This window comes from Nannospalax galili, unplaced genomic scaffold (genome assembly GCF_000622305.1).
Source record: "Nannospalax galili isolate Female #2095 unplaced genomic scaffold, S.galili_v1.0 scaffold1327, whole genome shotgun sequence".
Taxonomy (NCBI): domain Eukaryota; kingdom Metazoa; phylum Chordata; class Mammalia; order Rodentia; family Spalacidae; genus Nannospalax; species Nannospalax galili.
Window position 1 is genome coordinate 690009 of NW_008355982.1, and position 19785 is coordinate 709793.

Here is a 19785-nt window from a genome sequence, read left to right on the forward strand (position 1 = left end):
CCAATAGCAATGACTGGATTACAGCTCTCCCAAGAACATGACTGACTGTCACTTACCCTGAAAATCCGAAAGTGTTTCTTGCTATATGTCCGGTACTTATCGGTTCTTTTCAGCAGTGGGGAGTCAAAGCAATAGTCACAGCTTTTATCCCTCCCAAACCAGTAGCTGTCATTAACACAGTCTGTAACACAAAAGCACGTAGCAGAGGATGTGGAATTTCATGTATCAAAATCCCCTCAGTAGGTGCTCAAACATCTCCTTGAAGAAAAGCAGTCAATTGAATATATATATATATATATATATAATTTTTAAAATGACATATATTATACATAATTTTAAAATAACAAAAATTAAAATCTTCATTTAAAAAAAGTAGAGATGGTATTAATAATCAAAGAACTCCCAACCAAGGAAGGGTAGGCCCATTTGGCTTCATTTTAAATTCTCCCAAACATTTAAAGAATTAAAAATTCAGTGGGTATGGTGGCATATGCCTTTAATCCCGGCACTTGGGAGCAGAGGCAGGCGGAGCTCTGTGAGTTCAAGTCCAGCCTGGTCTACATAGTGAGTTCCAGGACAGCTGGGGCTACCGGGAGACCCTGTCCCCCCCCCCCAAAAAAAAATTACTACAAATTCACACCTTTAATCCCAGCACAGCACTCAGCAGGCAAAGGCAGGCATATCTCCATGTGCTGGAGGCCAGCCTGGTCTACATAGTAGAGTTCCAGGGCTGCATAATGAAACCCTGTCTCAGAAAACAACAAAAGGAATTTAGATGCAAGGCTGGTGAGATGGCTCAGTGGTTAAAGATGTCTGCTGCCAAGCCTGAGGACCTGAGTTCTACCTTAGGACCCACATGGTGGGAGAGAACCACTTCCCTTAAGTCATGCTCTGACCACCACATGTCCTCTGTAGCACAAGCACACACATTAAATAAATAAATGTTTAAAAATTAAAAAGAGCTGAGCATGGAGGTGCATACCTTTAATCCTAGCACTGGTGGGGAGGGGACCTGGGGAGCAGAGGCAGGAGGATTTCCAAATTGATTCCAGGCCAGCTGGAGCTACCCTGTCTCAAAAAGACCAAAATAGGGGGCTGGAGAGATGGCTTGGCAGTTAAAAACATTTGCTGTTCTCCCAAAGGACCCAGGTTTGATTCCCAGCACCACATGGCAGCTAACAATCATCCCTAAGTCAAGGTCCAGGGGTTCTGACCTCTGCATAGGCATTGCATGCACATGGTGCACTTACATACATGCAGGCAAAACACAGAATATAAAAAAATAAATAAAATATTTTTAAAAGACCAGAATAAATAAATAGAATGCAAATGCAAAAATGCTCAAAGTAATTGCACCTAAATCAAACAATATATAAAAACAGATTATAAACAGGTGTGGTAGTCATGTCTACAGTCCACACCTGTAATCCCAGCACTCAGGAACATGAGTGAATTCAAGACCAGAATGGGCTATTTGGTGAGTTCCTAGGATAGGCTACAGAGTGAGACCTGTCCCAACAGAACAAAGTTAGGTGCGATAGTAATCCCAGCACTCAGGAGGTGGAGGCAGAAGGATCAGGAGTTTAAGGCTAGCCTCAGCTACAAAGTAAGTTCAAAGTCAACCTGGGCTAATGAGACTCTATGTCAAAAAAAAAAAAAAAATCCCGAAGTACAAAACTTGTACATTGAAATGCAAAAAAAAAAACAAAACAAAAAACCACTGTATAGAGAAATGATTGAAATTACTGAAAAGATACCCCACATTCACAGATGAAAGAAAATATGGTTATAATTGTTCATCCCTGTTGGGTACAGTGGTACATATCTGTAATCCTGGCACTCAGGAGGCCAAGGGTAAGAGAATGGTGAGCTAGCCTAAGCTACCTAGCTACCTAGTGAGACCCTGGTTAAACTTGATTGTCAATCTGACTGGATCTGGAAACAACTAAGAGATACTCCTCTGGGTGGGTCTGTGAGGATATTTCCAGGAGGGATTAGTGAGGAAGAGACTCTCCTCCAGAGTGGGTGGGACTTTCTATCTGCCCAGATATGCAGTCCAAGGGAGAGCAGCGCTTCCTGCTTGCCTGCCTTCACTCCTCCCTGCTGAGTCGACAGACCCTGTTATCATTGCTGCCACCCTCGGCTGCTTCCTCAGCCTCAATACAGCTGCCTTGCAGGAATCCTGGCCTTCAGTGCCAGACTGGGGCTGCTGAGGCATCCAGCTTCCTGCACTAGGCAGCTACTAGGTTCTCTGTCTCTCCAGCATGCAGACAGCTACGATTCAACTACCCAGACTACATTCTGTAAACCAATCTAATAAATCCCCTTGTAATACATTCATTCTATTGGTTCTGTACTTTAGAGAACCTGGATTGAACTGATCTTCAGAGTCAGTGTAATCCCCACAAAAGCCTCAGCTGCGTTCTTTGCAAAAGGTGACAAGATTATCCTAAAATTCATAGGGAAATGCAAGGACACAGAACAGCCCAAACAACCTTAAAAAAGAGCAAACTGGGACTCATGCTTCTGGATTTCAAAATTTACTACAAAGCTATAGTAATCAGGATTTTGTGGTACAGCATAAAAACAGACACATAAAGCAACAGAAGAGAATGGTCCTCAGAACTAGAAATGGCTCAGCAGTTAAGATTTGCTTCTCTGTCATGAGCACCAGAGTTCAGATCCTAGAACCCCTGTCCAACAGCTTACAATCCAAGACCACTCAAATGGGAGAGAAGAGTGTCTTTTAGAAATGGTGCTTCATCAACGGAAATCCATATGCAAATTTATAAATTTGTAGCCAGATGTGCATGGTACATGCAATCCCAACTACTTGGTAGGCTGAAGCAAGAGGACTGATGCAAGTTCAAGGCTACAAGGAACTACATAGTGAGTTCCAAGTTTACTTGGGCTACAGAATAAGACCCTGCCTCAAAAATAAACAAGGAGTGGGAGAGATGACTCAGTGGTTAACTAAGTGCATTTACTGCTCTTCCAGAGGTCACAAGTTCAGTCCCAACATGCACATGGTGGCTGACAACTGTAACTCCAGTACTAGGGAGATCGGATGCCATCTTCTGGCCTCTGTGGGTACTGCAAAACACTCATACACATAATTTAGCAAGATTCTATCTCAAAATAAAAATAAGGGGCTGGGGTTTGAACTCTTGTCTACTATGCATAAAGCCCAAGTTTAGTCCTCAGCACCAAAAAAAAAAAAAAAAAAAAAAATAGAGCCCATGGCAGTAACAGCTCGTGCACTACCCAACACCATAGACTCTTATAAAAATCTTTTGTCACCTCCAAACTACAGACATTACAGGAGTTCTGAGCTTTCTGCTACAACAACCTAACAACTTTCTGAACTACTTCTGTAAACAATACACTCTACTATACAACAAAATGCCTTACCAAGATTGGAGAATCCATCCTGAAGAGCCCATAGCCGAGCCCAAGGGACAGGGACAGGCTCCTCAGGTTCTTGGTCCTCAGGAATAGAACAGAGTTCCTGAGTGGACACTGTCTCTAAGGAACTCAGCGTCCCAGAGCTGGAGTGGGAAGACTGGCTGGAGGTTGGCACTGTGCCGGTGGAGGAGCTGGATGTGCCTTGAGATGATGAGGAGAGGAGGTGCAACTGAGAGACGGTGCCTTGGGATGTGGAGAAGCCACCTTGGGACTGTGAACAGGCACCACTGCCATGAGTCTGGGAGGAGGTGCTGCCATGGGACTGCTGACTCTCTGCATCTGTCTCCCGAGACATCACAACCTCAAAGGCAATGTCCAACAATAAGGTGAGGTTCAAAGAACAAGGATTAAAGTTCAAGAGTGAAGGATGGGAGCTGGAGAGATAGCTCAGCAGTTAGGAGTACATACTGCTCTTGCAGGAGACCCAAGTTAATTTCCCAGCATCCACATCCAGTGGCTCACAACCACCTGTAACTCCAGCTGTGAGGACCCAACACCCTCTTCTGGATACAGTGGGCTCCTGCCTTCCCACGTGCATATTCCCTCATATAGACACACATATATACATAATTCAAAATAAAATAAATCTTTTTTTAAAAAAGAGTGAAGAATGGGACAGGGAATGTAGCTCACTGGTAAAAGTACTTTTCTAACATGTGCAAAGTCCTGGATTCCAGCCCCAGTATCACCTAACACAAACACACAAAAAGTGTAAAATTTAGGCAATTTAAAGATGGCCTAGTGGTTAAGAGCATATACTATCTTACAGAGGACTGGAGCACCCATGTCTGACAGATGACAACTGCCTATAACTGCAGCTTCAGGGAGCTCCAACACCCCCTGCTGGCCCCGAAAGACACTACACAAACTTGCACAAACCCATACACAGGCACACACACACACCCATAATTTTAAAAATAATTTAAAAAAAAAAAAGAATAAACATAACAACCTCAAAAAGAAAAGTAGGACAAATATGCCCTGAAAAAATTAAAATCCCTATTAGAATTTTTTCTTTGAGGGCAAGCAGTGTTTAAGACAGGATCTTCCTGTAGCTCCAGCTGGCCTGGAACTTGCTGTGTAGATCAGGCTGACCTGAATCTCAGAGATCCGCCTGCCTCTTAACTCCCAAGGCTGGGATTAAAGGTATATGCCCCCACACCCAGTTCCTTATCAGAATTTTAATCCTACTGTCTAGAGCTATGGGTCTTCTGAACTGAGCTTTTATTTATAAGATCACTTTCTTTGGATCAGTTTTTTGTCTAATAGTCATAAGCCACTGAGGAAAAATACAAAAGAAATTATCTGAAGGCTACAAATAAATGGGAGGTAGCAGGGGAGAACATAAAGGCTCCCAAGCATCCAATTTTAGTTAAGAATAAAAGGGCTGGGAATATGGCTCAGTAGTAAAGTACTTGTCCAGCATCTATGAAACCCCAGGCTTAATGACCAACACCACAAGAATAATAGATAAATAAAATTACGAATAAAACAAACATTTTCATAAAATCAACCTACACCTAAATACTATGTATGTATTTGAGAAAGGTCAGGTGGCCGAGGCAAAAACGATTAAAAAAGAAACTCTCTTCCTCTACTTCGGTGGGATCATTTATAAAAGTGTCACTGACACTCCTTTAAGAAACATGTTTGTCGCCAGGCGTGGTGGCGCACCCCTTTAATCCCAGCAAAAAAGAAACATGTTTGTCGGTGCTGGAGAGAAGAGGACCCAGGTTCAATTCCCAACACCCACATGGTGGCTAACAACTGTCTGTAATTCCAGTTCTAGGAAATTCAACACCCTCTTCTGGCCTCTGTGGGCTTGCACAACATGGTGCACTTACATACATGCAGGCAATATACTCACACATATAAAATAAAAATAATAAAATAATTCAAAAAATAAAAAAGAAATACATTTATCTCTGGGTGCTCAGTCTGAATCCTAGCATTGCTGACAGCTTCTTACAACAAGTTTTTTGTGGTTTTTTTTTTTTTTTTTTTTGGTCTTTTTGAGACAGGGTCTCCCTGTAACCCCAGCTGTCCTGAGACTCACTATGTAGACCAGACTGGCCTTGAACTCAGAGATCCACCTGCCTCTGCCTCTGCTGGGATTAAAGGCGTGCACCACCAGACCTGGCTTTACAACATGTATTTTTATCTCCTTACTTTTTACTAGCTCATCCCTTGTTACTCTAACCATTTGTTGTGGTTAATAATTATCTGTATTAAATTTATCTTGTTCAATTTTTTAAAGAAAGAAAGAAAAAGAAATTCATTTGTTGTCTTTAATCCCAGTACTCCAGAGGCAGAGGCAGGCAGATCTCTGTGAGTTCAAGGCCAGCGTGGTCTACACAGCAAATTCCAGACCAGCTGGGGCTACAGGGAGACCCTGTCTCAAAAAGACCAAAAAAGGAAAGAGAGAGAGAGGGATTAATATCTCTGAGGGAGGGAGGGAGGGAGGAAGGAAGGAAGGAAGGAAGGATGGAAGGAAGGAAGGAAGAAAAGAAAGAAAAATATTTGTTGCCTGAAATAGTAACTAGTGACACACACCTGTAATCCCAACACTCAGATGGGCAGATCTTTGTGAGTTCCAGGCCAGTCAGGGCTACATAGTGAGACTCTGTCTCAAAAAAGAAAAGAAAAGAAGTTTTTCTTTTCTGTTCCTTCTGGTGTTGGAGGTCAAACCCATAGCCTCAACGCCTCTGGGCAAGCATTCTCCTACTGAGTTAGAGCCCCAACTCAGGTACTCCATTTATCCCTAGCTTTTTCCAAAAGGGTAGGAACCACCTTCCATGTTCATGTTCAGTCTAGGTTTGCTGACACCTGAGACACAAACCACTTAAAGACACAAAACACAAGCAACCCTGCTTTAAACAACTCCAGTAAACCCTGTGCAAAGTAGCTCTGGGGCTCATCTTCCAAGCTTCCAGTGGCCTTAAGGATATGATATCTTGAAGGAACCATTCCTTGGATCATAAGGGCCATAAAAGAGGCTCCCATGCTGGGTGTGGTGGCACACGCCTTTAATCCCCGTACCTAGGAGGCAGAGGCAGGCAGATCTCTGCAAGTTTGAGGCTAGCCTGGTCTACACAGTGAGTTCCAGGCCAGCTGGGGCTACAGGGAGACCTTGCCTCAAAAAGACCAAAGAAAAAGAGGCTCCCACCCTTGAATTAACTTGATGCATAGTTAACATTCTGAAAAGCAGAACCACCAGTAAAGTTACTTTCAATGCTGACTTAATCAGATTTCTTTTTGTAATAAGGCCCACTTCCTCTTCCCTACATGACATACGGGTGAATATTATTCCCACTGACTGTGTTTATGTAGGTCCTAATGCGTTTTCCTTAAATCATACACACAGCTGGGTCTGCAGGTATTAAGCCTGAGCTAGGCTGTATCCCTCCATAGTTGTTTCAACTCCCTCTACCCCACCCCACCTCCAGCAGGGATCAAACCCAAAGCCTTACATCCCAGACCCGCTGCAGCTTTTTAAAAAATATTTTATTTCCATTACACATTTTTCAAAATATTTATTTTTATTTTATGTGTATGAGTGTATTGCCTGCATGTAAGTAAGTGCACCCATGTCGTTCAATGCCGGTGGAGAAGAGAAGAGGCTGTAGGATCCCTGTAACTGGAATTACAGACAGTTGTTAACTGCCATGTGGATACTGGGATTTGAACGCCAGTCTTCTACAAGAACAGCCAGTGTTCTTAACTGCTGAGCCATCTCTCCAGCCCCTTATTATTATATTTTTTAATGTGTATAAATGTATTGCCTGCATGTGTGTAAGTGCACCTGTGTCATGTAATGCCTGAGTACGTCAAAGGGTGTAAGATCCCCTGGAACTGTAGTTATGGACCATTGTTAGCCGCCATGTCGGTGCTAGGAATCGAACTCAGGTCCTCTGCAAGAGCAGTCAGTACTCTTAACCTTTGAGCCATCTCTCCAGCCACTAAAGCTTTTTTGAGCAATACTCCACACTAACAAGTGGAGAAAGACTGTAGTGTCAAGAGGTAGCTATAAGAGGCTAGAAGCAAGTCAAGTCTGACCCTGGTACCATAATTCTGCATGCTGTTTAAAATTTTTATTTATGTGTATGAGTGTTTGCCTCCATGTATGTAAGTGCACCACATGTGTGCAATGCCAGCAGAGGTCAGAAGAGGGCATCAGATTCCCTAGAAATGGAGTTAAGGATGGTGGGTGCTGGGAACAGATCCCAGGTCCTCTTTAAGAGTAGCCAGTGCTCTTAATCGCTGAACCACCCTCTTTAAATATATCACCACAGCCTCTAGGAATCTGTTTCCTAATCTGAAGATGAAATGAGTTGAACAAAGAATGTTCCTCCCCTAACCTGGAAAATGTTTGCTACTCTTATCAGAAGGCCAGTGGTGAGTGAAAAAACAAAGTGACCACAGCAGAATTCCAGGACTATGAAGAGAATTGCAGTCCTCAAGCATCCAAGAGGCCCTTTATAAGGTGCCACACCATCTTTCCTTCATGTAGAGAAACTGAGGATGGCTGGTTCCCTCCTCTCTACTCCTTACTAGCCCACCCCACACACTCATGCACCCTCTCCAAACATCCTCCTACCTGGCCTGTGGGTTTCCAGTTCCTGCGGAGGGTTCTCAGTATGGGGGATTGAATATAGAGACTGGCAATAACCACTAACATTTACAGAACTCTACAAAACTTCGCTCTGGTCCAGAAGAGCCCAACTCTGTGCCTTCTCATTTGTCCAGACCTGTTCAGCTGATAAGTAACAAATGAATTTCACCTCCAAGGGCAGCTAAAAAAGAGTCACCCACGCACACACCCCCCATACACACAGCTAAACAGAGAAGGCGGAAACTGAGGAGTTCCCACGTGCACAGATCTGAGAACGGGACTTGAACCCCCTTACACTCAAAAAAACTTTCCCACTATGACTCACCGCGTGAGACCACCTGGAGCCGCAAACTCTCCGCAGCCGCTGCCAGTCGAGTGGCGCTAAACTAGCAGATACAAACTCCACCCTCCGCCAATCAAAACGCCCCTCGCCGCAGCCAGACCAATGAGGAGTCGCGAATGTGCCCGCTACACGTAGCCTCAAGGCTTGCTGGGAGTTGTAGTTCAGAACGCGGAACCGGACTCAGCATCCTAGCTTCCCGCGGCTGATCCCGCCTCCTCGGTTCTTCATCCAATCAGCGGCTTCGGTTTGGCCGGTCGTTCTTTCCGCTCTTTCCCGCAGACTGGCTCCGCGATAGGCCAGTGGCCAGATGTGGGGGCGCAGGGCCGGGGCCTTGCTTTCGGTATGGGAGTTCCGGCTGGCAGGGGTCCCCGGAAGGAGGCTCCGAAGCTGCGACGCCGCCTCGCTGGAGGGAAGCGGTGCGCCGCGATGCTGGCGCTGCGGCGGCGCAGGGGGCCCCGGGCGGGGGAACGGATTCTTCTGCCAGCACTGCGGCGCGCTGCAACCTCCGGACCCTACTCGAGACTACTTCAGCCTCATGGATTGGTACGGGACTCAGGTCTGGGCTGCCCGGAAGAAGGCCGGGCTGGTCAAATAGGTGGCCTGGAGATAGGGCTGAATGAGCTGGAGGATGCCCGGATCAGGTGGCAAGACCTGGTTGCCCATCCACCCGGAGGACCACAAGTTAAAGGCCCAGTTTAGGCAATTTACCGCGACTGACTCAAAAATAAGTAATAGAGGGGGATAAGTGCATAGCTCAGTGGAAAAGCACTGCCTGGCTTGCCTAAAACCAGATACCGTGGAGTTTCGCAGTGTTTACTGAGGCAATTGATGGTTTCAAACTGGGGCTAGGGGCCGTAAGGATGGAAAATGGAGGTGGAGATAGAGAGGTATGGTGGCAACTGCCTGTAATCTCTCCCCTGGGGAAGTGGAAGCCGGAGGAGCAGGAATTCAAACCTGGCCTCGGCTACACGAGACCTTGTTTTAAAACTTCAGCAAAAAAAAGAGAAAAGGTTACTGTATAGAGGGACGGGATCTCTAGGGTTTTTAGGTTTGGGTTTGATTTTGGGTTTTTTATTCATTGTATTTTGACAGGTTCTCCCTAGTCACAGCCCGCCTGGAAGTCAGGATGTGAACAAGGGGTGGCCTAGATCCTGCTGCCTCTGCCTCCAGAAGGCTGGGATTAAAGGCGCACGCCACCTCGCCCAGCATAGGGACCAGATGTTTGAAAAAGGGAAGAAATCCAGAGACAGAATTTGAGGGAAGAAACTGGGTCAGAAAAGTGGAGATTTTCTCTCTCTCTCTCTCTCTCTCTCTCTCTCTCTCTCTCTCTCTCTCCCTCTCCCCCCCCCCCCCTCTTTTCTTTTTGTGACAGTATCACGGTGTAGCCATTCCTAGCCTGGAATTCTATGTGTAGAACAGACTGGCCTTGAACTCACAGAGATCTGCCTACCACTGCCTCCCAGGTGCTGGGATTAAAGGCATGCATCACCCAGCCCAACACTCCCAGCTTTAAAAGGAGGCAAGGGTAGGTGGATCTCTGAGTTCTGGGCCAGCCTGGTCTGCATAATAAGACCCTGTCTCATTACATGCATACATACATACATACTTTTTTTTTAGAAGAAGCACATCATTACAGCTTTGACATGCCCAATAACAGTTTAACAGTTTCTGACACAGCTCCTTCAAAAGTGGCTACAAAATTTCTAGGTTCTCTGTTGAATTAAAATACAATATTGAACTCAGTATAAGCCCTGTAAGACATAAAATTGAATGAGTTTTTAACCCTCAAAAAAGATCTCCATTTCATCCTAAAACATACTGTTTCTTAGAGAAAGACTCATTGTTTTTGCTACTAACACTGAGATGTTGGCACATGCGTCTCTAATCTGTATGTATCTGATTATTACTAGTCATAATCCTTTGCACTCGGATCCTTGGCGCCTGTGTATGTCTAAAAGTCATTGGGTAATTTCAACGGTAATGTTCATCACCTCTACTAATTAACATGACGTCAACTTTTATGCTTCCTACTCAAATATAATACAAAAATTTGTTGATTTTTTTTTTTTCTGTGTGTGTATATCACACAGAAACACAGAACATCCCATACATACAGATTTTTAAAAAAATAAAGCAAGGCAAGTATAGTGGTGCATGCCTGTAAGCTCATCGATGACTCAGATTAAGTGGGAAGATTACAAGTTTGAGGGCAACCTTGAGTTGTACAGTGAGTTTAAGGCCATTCTGGGCTACATGAGACTGTCCAAAAAATAAAAAAGGGCAATATCCCATTCATGAGTGAAACAACATATATTCAATTCTTGAAGGAAGAGGGAATAATTAATTAAAATAAAACAAGCCAGTGTGGCCTGGAATGCCAGTACTCTAGAGGCTGAAGGAAAGGGCTCACAAGTCCAATTTAGGCTAAGCAGTAAGCTTGTCTCAAGAAACCAAAATTTTTAATTTATCTTTATGTGTATGACTTTTGCCTGCATGTTTATAAGTGTGCCTGTGTGATGCAGTACCTATAGATACCAGAAGAGGGCATCAGATTCCCTGGAACTGGAGTTAAAGATGGTTGTTAGCCACCATATGAGTGCTGGGAACCAAACCTGGATTCTCTGGCAAAGTAGTCAGTACTCTTAACCACTGAGCCATCTCTCCAGCCCCCAAGAAACCAGAAATGCAATTCAGAGGCTGAAGATGGTAGTGCACTTTCCTAGTATGTGTAGGGGTTCCAGCTCCAGCATTGCAAGAATAAATTAAAAAATGTCCTGGAGCTGGCAGGACAAACTTGGATGGCGCTTTCCTCACGTGGGAAAGGCCTGTGAGTTCAATCGCCAACACAACCAAGAAATTCTGAAGTATAACCCAAGATGAGGTAGTAAGGACTTGGGGGTAGGAGTTTAGCTCAGGATAGAGTACTTGCCAAATTTATAAAGGGGCCTGGGTTCCATCCCAAGTATCACAAAAAATTTAAATGTACATGAGAGTAAAATCAGAAAAAATAACAGTGGGCAGTTTAAAGGGGAAGTAGGAATTGAGGGAGCCCAAAAATGTTTGTGGTTTTGTTTTCCCCTGTCTTTTTCTTATGAAGGTTGAGGAGCCTGGAGAGGTGAGCAACTGCGGACAGAACTGAATAAATAAGAAAAAAGGGGACTGGAGAGATGGCTCATCAGTGAAGAGCAGTGGCTCCTCTTGTAGAGGACCTGGGTTCTGTTCTCAGCAACCACATGGCAGCTAACCATTGGTAACTCTAGTTCCAGGCCATCTGCTGGCCTCCGCTGGCATTGCATGCATGGTGCACTTAGATACATGCAGGCGAAATACTCATACACACAAAATAAAAATAAATAAAATAAGAAAACTACATTGTATATTACTGAAAAAAAAAGGAAAATAGATGGGGCTCTAAAATTAGGAACTAAAGATTGAATTAAAGGGCTGGAGAGATGGCTCAGCAGTTAAGAACACTAGCTGTTCTTGCAGAAGACCCAGGTTTGAATCCTAGCAGCCACATGGCAGCTAACAACTGTCCATAACTCCAGTTCCAGGGGATCTGACAGCCACTTCTGTCTTCCTCGGGCATTGCACGACATGTTTGCCCTTACCTACATGCAGGCAATATACACACACACATAGAAATAACAAAATATTTAAAAATAATAATAATATAAAGATCGAATTAAAGCAAAATGGGAAAGCCAAGGGTCCCAGTAATGAGATGGCAGAGGCAAGAGGACCCAGAGTTCAGATCCATCTAGGCTAAGCTGAGACCCTGACTCAACAAAAGTGAAAAAAGTAAAATGATGCAGGACCTGGGTTTGAATCCCAATACTATACTAAAAAAAGATTTAAGAAAAAAAAAAAAAAGATGCCAGGTATTTAACTCTAGCACTAGGGAGGCAGAAGCAGGCACATCTCTGTGAGTTCAAGGCCAGCCTGTTCTACATAGTGAATTCCAGGCTATCAGACTACAGGGAGACCCTGTCTCAAAAAGAAAAAAAAAAAAAAAAAACTGATTCTAGATGTTAATGGCTGAGTGTAAAAAAAAAAAAAAAAAAACTGATTCTAGATGTTAATGGCTGAGTGTGGTGGTCCTGCCTATAATTCCAGCCACTCAGAAAGCTGAGGCAGGAGGATCAAGAATTTCAGACCCATGCAGTTTAGCAACACCCATTCTCAAAAGTGGAAGGAAAAAAAAGAAGCTGGTGAACTTGGCTTGGTGACATAACTATAATCCTAACACTTGGAAGGTAGAGGTAGGAGGATCAACATTTCAAGTGAGATTTTTGTATATTGTATAGTTATATTTTATATATTACATATAATTATTATAGTGCTGGGGTGCCAGGTCTAGTGACACAGGCCTGTAATCCCAGCTGTCAGGGAGGCTGAAGCAGGATTACTGCAAATTCAAGGCCAACCTGGACCACAGAGTAACTTCATTGCCAGTCTAAGCAACTCTGAAAAAAGGTAAAAAGAGGTCTTGTGGGGGCTGTGGCTCAATGGTAAATCACATGCCTGGAATGTTTATTTCCTTCTGTCCCAAGCACAGAAGGGGAGGAAATAAACACAGATAAAGGGACCTGCAAGTGGAGCAAACAGCCCCTCTCAACCCTGGGATTTGCCTCACCGTCACTGAAGGCTAACAGTGGACTGCACTAATGGGGCCTTTAGTTTGTCAGGCTGCCAATCTTTCTGTTACTTCAGAGTCTTTGCACTTACATGTTTCTCCACTCTGATGTCCCTTTCTTGTGATTTTTGATCACTCAGCAGCATCAGGTCTCAGATGTTACCTGTTTCTCCACTACATACACCACAGATTCTGATCTGTTCTATTTTCTTTCATTACAACTACCACTTTTTTTTTTTTTGTCCTCTTTGAGATAGAGTCTCCCTGCAGCTCCAGCTCTCCTGTAACTGATTATGTAGACCAGGTGACCTCAGTCAGAGAGATCTGCTTGCTTCTGCCTCCTGAGTGCTAGAGTTAAGGCGTGCACTACCACGCCCAGCTTTACAACTACCACTTCTTGTTTATGTTTATTGTATATTCTCCTTGAGCTGGAACCCTCAAGAATAACCCTAAATACTGTTGCATGAATAACATCCAGTTTCCTTCTAGTAACCGATCCTTCAGCGTGGATATTGGGAAGCTCCAGCACAGGTACCAGCAACTGCAGCGCCTTGTCCACCCAGATTTCTTCAGCCAAAAGTCTCAGGTAGTTTACTGGCCACCCCCAGTATTCCCCAAATGTGTGCTTACAGTGGCCTATGGTTACTGATGATCAGGGACAGAGTTGGGCAACCAACTCTACCTTGTGGCCACCTGCCTTTGCCAGGCCTTAGACCTATCCTGTCCTCACAGCTTTCATCTGACTTCCCAAATAACTTAGAACCCCATCAACTAAACATGACTCCTTTTCGACCAGTTCTACTTCAGCCACACTTACTTAAGTGCCTGCCCCTCATTGTGTTGTAAAAGTTTGTAGGGCTGAGGCAGGCATGGTGGCAAATGCCTTTAAGCCCAGCAGTCAAGTGGCTGAGGAGGCGGGAGATAAGAGGCCAGCTAAGGTTACAGGGAGACCCTGTCTCAAAAAGACCAAAAAACAGTTTGTAGAGCTGGATGTGGTGGCAGCAGGTGGATCTCTCTGTGAGTTCAAGATCAGCCTGGTCTACATAGCAAGTTCCAGGCTAACCAGGGCAACATAATAAGAACCTTTCAAAAAAAAAAACAATTGGGGAGTCAAAGAGGGCTAACTACCCTGGTAATAAGATTCTTCATCTCTACTGACAGACTGAAAAGGACTTCTCAGAGAAGCATTCGACCCTGGTGAATGATGCCTATAAGACCCTTCAGGCCCCCCTGAGCAGAGGACTGTACCTTGTAAGGTGATTTCCCAACCCGGCTATGTGTGGCTTCCCCTGTTGGAGATCTAGGCTAGTCCAGAAACTTAATGCTATTAGCCTCAACAGTACTACAAAAGGAGAAAGAAGAGAAAAAAAAATATACACAAAAATAATTTAAGTATACCCTGTAAAGCCAGCCTTTTTGTTTATTTTTGATAGACTCTCACTGTGTAGCCCAGGCTGCCCTCAAATTACCAGTTCTCTTACTTCAGCTTGCTGAGTGGTAGGATTGCAGGTCTGTGTCACCACACCCATACTCATCTTGGTAAAAAACTTATTTTTTTAAACTGCAGTACTGGTGGGCATTGAACCTAGAGCCTCACAAGTACTAGGTATATATGTGTTCCACCACTAAGCTATGACCCTAGCTTGATTAGAGTTTTCTGTGATTTGTTTATTGTGGTTCTGGGCTTTGAATACATTGAATTATACCTCCAGCTGCTTTTTTACCTTTTGAAACGGTCTTACTCAGATGCCCAGGCTGGTCTTGAATTTGTGATCTTCCTGCTTCAGATTCCTGAGTAACTGGATTACAGACAGGCCTGGCTCTTTTTTAAAATCTTAATTGCCAGGCCAGAGATGGTGCTGCATGCCTTTAATCCTAGCACTTGAGAGGCAGAGGCAGGTGGATCTCTGTGAGTTCAAGGCCAGCCTAGTCTACATAGTGAGTTCCAGGCCAGCTGGAGCTACAGGGAAACCCTGTCTCAAAAAAAAGAAAATCTTAATTGCCCCCAGTTTTATTGTTGTAATCATTTTCTATAAATGTGATGATGATAAGAGTACTTGGAATTTTTTTTTTCAAGAATGTCTTAGAATCTAGAAAATTTTAGAATTGAATAGGACATTTACAAACATATATTTCAACCTCTGAATGGAGGTATAACTACCCAAGTTCCAACTGCAGATGCGGAGGGAGATTCTGTATTAGCTCTGTAGTCTCAGACCATGCCTATGTTATCTGGCCCTCATGCTTTCCTTACTAGGACAGCTCAAGGTTTCTAGACTGGATGAGTGGTCCAGTGATAGAGAGCTGATCTAGCATGTATTAGGCTCTGGACCCCATGTCCAGCTGATATTCAAGTTTTTCTCATGCATAACAGTGTATTGCCAAGGGGTGGGCAGAATTAACATGACTGACCCTAGTTCCTTGAGTCAGACGCATTTTCCTTATTCTCTGCTGGAATAGCTAAAACTCCAAGGAATAGAAATTCGTGAAAGCACAGATTATGAAACAGACAGTCAGTTCCTCATGGAGATAATGGAAATCAATGAAAAACTTGCAGAAACTCAAAATGAAGCTGCCATGGAAGAGATCGAATCTACTGTCAGAGGTAAAAGATAAAATGCCACCAAATATGTTTTATTGTTACTAGGAATACATGACCAGGGCTAGAAGAGAGATGAAAGGGAAGAGTGCTCACTCCTCAGCATTCAGGGCCTTTGGTGTCTTGTTTTGTTCTTGGTCACACTGACCTTAAGGAAGGCAGCCTTAAACCAAGAATGATTTGGTTTTGTTTGTTGGGTTTTGTTGTTATTTTGAGTTGTCTCTCTCTGCTTTTGAGACAGGGTCTCACTAGGTATCCCTGGCTGGCCTGGAACTGCTTCTGTCCCCTCCTCTGCTATTAAGAACCATTCTTTATATGGTTGCTTCTGCTTGGGATATCAGGTGCTGTTATCTCTGATGAGGAAAATGGGCCTCAGAAGGTGGTAGGAATGCCCTGGACAACAGACGTGCAGCAGGGCAGACACTAAACCCTGACCTTCAGATCCCACCTGCTTTGCCTTCTTTTCCATTTCATTCCATAGTGTACATCAAGGTTCTCCAGAAAGCCAGTAGGGTAGGTCCATTTGTTTGGCACTTGAGTCACTTGATGGTGGAGGCTGATAGAGACAGAAAGCATAGGGCATGGGCCTCAAAGATGAAGTCAGTAAAGTGCTTGCTGTACAAGAAAGAGGACCTGCATTCAGAGCCCAGAATCCACACCCACTGTTGTCCCCTGACCTCCACAGTGACACTTGCTGCACAAGAAAGAAGACCTGCATTCAATGTCCAGAATCCACACCTACTGTTATCCTCTGATATCCACAGTGTGCTACTGCACTCACACCCATACAATGAATAAATAACAATTGCATAAGACTGGGTGTGGTGGTACCCGCCTTTAATCCCAGCACTGGCAGGCAGAGGCAGGAGGATCTCTTAAGAGTTGGAGATCGGCTAGGAACTGTCCTTAACTCCAGTTCCAGGGAAATCCTAAGCCCTCTTCTGACCACCACCACGGCATTGCACGACACAGGTGTGCTCACATACATTCAGGCAATACACTCATACACATAAAATATTTTTTTTAAAAAAACAAAAAAGGGGGCTGGAGAGACGGCTCAGCGGTTAAGAACGCTGCTTGTTCTTGCAGAAGACCAGGGTTTAAATTCCAGCACCCACATGGCAGCTAGCAACTGTCCCTAACTCCAGTTCCAGGGGCTCCAACGGCCTCTTCTGTCCTCCAACATTGCACGACACAGGTGCAGTTACCTACATGCAGGCAATACATTCATACACATAAAAATAATAAATATTAAAAAAAGAAAAAAGAAGGGGGGATGAGTTTGTAGCTCAGTGGTAGAGCCCTTGCATAGCATGTACCAGGCCTTGGGTACAATCCACAGCACCACAAAAAAGAGGAGCTATGATTGTGTAGACAGAGGTTATAAAACCGTAACCCACCGGGCATGGTGGCATACGCCTGTAGTCCCAGCACTTGGGAGGCAGAGGCAGGTGGATCTCTGTGAGTTCAAGACCAGCCTGGTCTACATAATGAGTTCCAGGACAGCTGGGGCTACAAGGAGACCCTGCTTCAAAAAGACCCAAGCTCCTTGCCTTGAATGCAGAGCAGCCTGATCACAAAGTGCTGTCTTAATATCATCAGCCTATTTAAATGGAAAATAAGACAGTGATTTTTCTTTTTCAGCTAAACAGAAAGAATTTACTGACAATGTAAACAGCGCTTTTGAACAAGGTATTTCACTTCTTTTTTATTACATTTATTCTGTGTGTGTATGTGTGTGGGCATGTGTATGGAGGTCAGAGGACCGTTTGCAGGAGTCAGTTCTCTCCTTCCATCAAGTGAGTTCCAAGAATCGTACTCAAGTCCTCAGGATCAGGCAAGTGCTGTTGCCTATAAGCCGTCTCATTGGCTCTTTTAATTAATTTATTTTAATTTTTTCACTTTCTTAAATTGTAAGCATTGAAGCCTAACTATTTATTCAATAAGTAACAATTATACATCTGTTCTATGATAGGTACATGAAGAGAGAGAAAATCTATTTTTCTATATTTCTGCCTTTAAGGAGTAGTATACAACACAGGTGCACTTACCTACATGCAGGCAATACATGCATACACATAAAATAAAAATAATTTTTTTTAATTAAAAAAAAAGTAAAATATCTATAGTGTTGAGAGAGAAAAAGCATCAACATCCAGTTCTGTACCTTGTGAAGTTATCATTCAAAAACAGGAGAGGGCCAGAAAGATGGCTCAGTGGGATAAAGGTGCCTGCCACCAATCCCAACAACCTGAGTTTGATCCCTGGGACCTACATGGTGAAAACAAAGAACCGACTTCTGAATGTTGTCCTCTGATCTCCACACATGTCCATACAATCAGTCAGTCATCAACAAATATTAAAGAAAAGAAATCCATCGGCCAGGTATGGTGGCATGCATCTTTAATCCTAGCACTCGGGAGACAGAGGCAGGCAGATCTCTGTGAGTTCAAGGCCAGCCTGGTCTGCATAGCGAGTTCCAGGCCAGCTGGGGCTACAGGGAGACCCTGTCTCAAAAAGACCAAAAATGAAAAAGAACTAGTCCTGGTGATGCAAGAGGCTGAGCCAGGAAGATCACAAGTACAAGACCGGGTAGTTGTTTTTTTTGTTTTTTTTAAGTCAGGGTCTCACAACATAGCCTGGCTGACCTGGAACTCACAGAGCTCTTCCTGCCTAAGTGCTGGGATTGAAGACCTGCATCACCATGCATAGTCTGGGTAACTCATTGGTACCCTGTCTCAAAGTAAAAAGTAAGTCAGGTATGATGGTACATACCTTTAATCCCAGCAGAGGTAGCCAGGGAGGCAGAGGCAGCCAGATTTCTGAGATATCACAGCCAGCCTGGTCTACGTATGGAGTTCATGCTAGCTGGGGCTACAGGGAGATCTTGTCTCCAAAAAAGGATTAACATGGCAATTTTTATGTTGTGTATATTCTACCCTAATTTAACAATGTCTAAATAAATAAAAGAGACTTGGCCTAGAATGCCCTTGGCTATCACATCTCCCTGCATAATGGCCACTCTCCTGAGTTCTCTGTTAACCATAGTCTAGTTCTAGTCATAGTCTAGTCTAGTTCTTGATAGTTTTGATCCTTACATAAATAGCTTCCTATCTCACGTGTTCCCTAAGTCGGGTATTTTTTCTTAATATTTTATTTTTGGTGTGGCTTGCTATAGCAGACCTTCATTTAGCATTGCATTGCACTATGTTAGCTAAATTGGGGTTTCTCATCCTTGGTGATACACATTGTAAGTGTGATGGAGGGTGCTGCTGAGCACAGTAAGGTAAATCACCGTAACCCCAGCTTCTGCCCACTAGGTGTCACTATCTCTTCCCTGGTTTTGACAGCCAGTATCTCTATCCCTTGGCAAATCTTCCCAGAGGTCAAACTCACCCTCTAGTGCTTGCTGTTTGTGGCCCTGTGATCTGGCTGCCTGGTATACCAGAGTTGGTTTTATTGTTGCTTGAAATGAAGCCTGACATCAGTGTCTCTTGTTTATTTCAGGTGACTTTGAAAAAGCAAAGGAAATTTTAACAAAGATGAAATACTTTTCAAACTTAGAAGAAAAGATCAAGTTAAACAAGATTTCCCTCTAGTCACTAATTTTAAGTTAAAAAAAATAAACTTCCTCTGTACTTCTTTTCCGGCCTCTGCTAATTGAGAATAGATGTGTGGGCTGTGATGTAGCTTAGTAGTAGTGTACTTGCCTAGCATGTGGAAGGACCTGGGTTTGGTGCCCAGCACCATAGAAAGGAAAATAGAAGAGGCAAAGAGAGTGGCAACACTTTACCCACCATATCGTTTCAGGTCAGTCTGTAGCTTGAGTACTAATAGCTGGCAAAGAGTGTGGTGCCTGTCACACTGTCAGTTCATCACCAGGGACTTGATACAGCATGCCCTCGACCCTAGGCTAGTGCATGAAATGAGAAGAGGCCAGCTGGGATCCTGTAAGGAGAGGCATGAAAACAATTTTGTCAGAAGGACCCAGTGTGAATATTTAAGGTTTAATGGACTACATGGACTCTGTTGTAACTGTTCATCTCTTGACATTATAGAACAAATACAGCCACAGACAGTATGTAAACAGAGGACGGGGCGGGGGGGAGGGGTCCAGAGTGGATAGTAGG

The 19785-nt window shown here is 43.9% G+C and overlaps 2 protein-coding genes across 13 annotated transcripts in view; one reads left to right on the plus strand and one right to left on the minus strand.

Moving 5' to 3' along the window:
* Chek2 (checkpoint kinase 2) overlaps positions 1–8498 on the minus strand; it is a 31496-nt gene extending 22998 nt beyond the window's left edge. For 6 of the 7 annotated variants that reach the window (XR_003847165.1, XM_029556671.1, XM_029556672.1 and 3 more), the window contains exons 1-4: positions 8403–8498; positions 8063–8221; positions 3412–3766; positions 57–181 (exon numbers count right to left, since the gene is read on the minus strand). Coding sequence is in view for 6 of the 7 variants with exons in the window: in XM_029556671.1 (XP_029412531.1) it covers positions 57–181; positions 3412–3766; positions 8063–8143 (561 nt within the window). In the remaining variant the exon portion in view is untranslated. The remainder of the gene's footprint in view (positions 1–56; positions 182–3411; positions 3767–8062; positions 8222–8402) is intronic. The other variant, XM_008854152.3, reaches the window with a different exon arrangement.
* Positions 8499–8655: 157 nt separating this feature from the next.
* On the plus strand, positions 8656–19299 carry Hscb (HscB mitochondrial iron-sulfur cluster cochaperone). Of its 6 annotated transcripts, XM_008854147.3 has the most exons (7): positions 8668–8963; positions 11518–11535; positions 13546–13642; positions 14218–14307; positions 15517–15661; positions 17300–17347; positions 19163–19299. In XM_008854147.3, exons 1-7 carry the CDS (start codon positions 8728–8730, stop codon positions 19252–19254), a joined length of 726 nt encoding a protein of 241 aa, XP_008852369.1. In that variant the 5' UTR covers positions 8668–8727; the 3' UTR covers positions 19255–19299. The 6 variants fall into 6 exon arrangements, with proteins under 6 accessions (XP_008852371.1, XP_008852372.1, XP_008852369.1 ...); XM_008854149.3 differs by lacking the exon at positions 11518–11535 and having other exon boundaries at positions 8656–8963; positions 13535–13642; XM_008854148.3 differs by lacking the exon at positions 11518–11535 and having other exon boundaries at positions 8673–8963.
* The last annotated feature ends 486 nt before the right edge of the window (positions 19300–19785 follow it).

Excerpts from the sequence above, each read along its gene's own strand:
- Hscb (XM_008854147.3), top strand. The coding sequence starts at position 8,728 with ATGTGGGGGCGCAGGGCCGGGGCCTTGCTTTCGGTATGGGAGTTCCGG. Across the intron at positions 14,308-15,516 it reads TGAGCAGAGGACTGTACCTT|CTAAAACTCCAAGGAATAGA; the intron begins GTAAGGTGATTT and ends CTGCTGGAATAG. Across the intron at positions 17,348-19,162 it reads AAACAGCGCTTTTGAACAAG|GTGACTTTGAAAAAGCAAAG; the intron begins GTATTTCACTTC and ends TGTTTATTTCAG.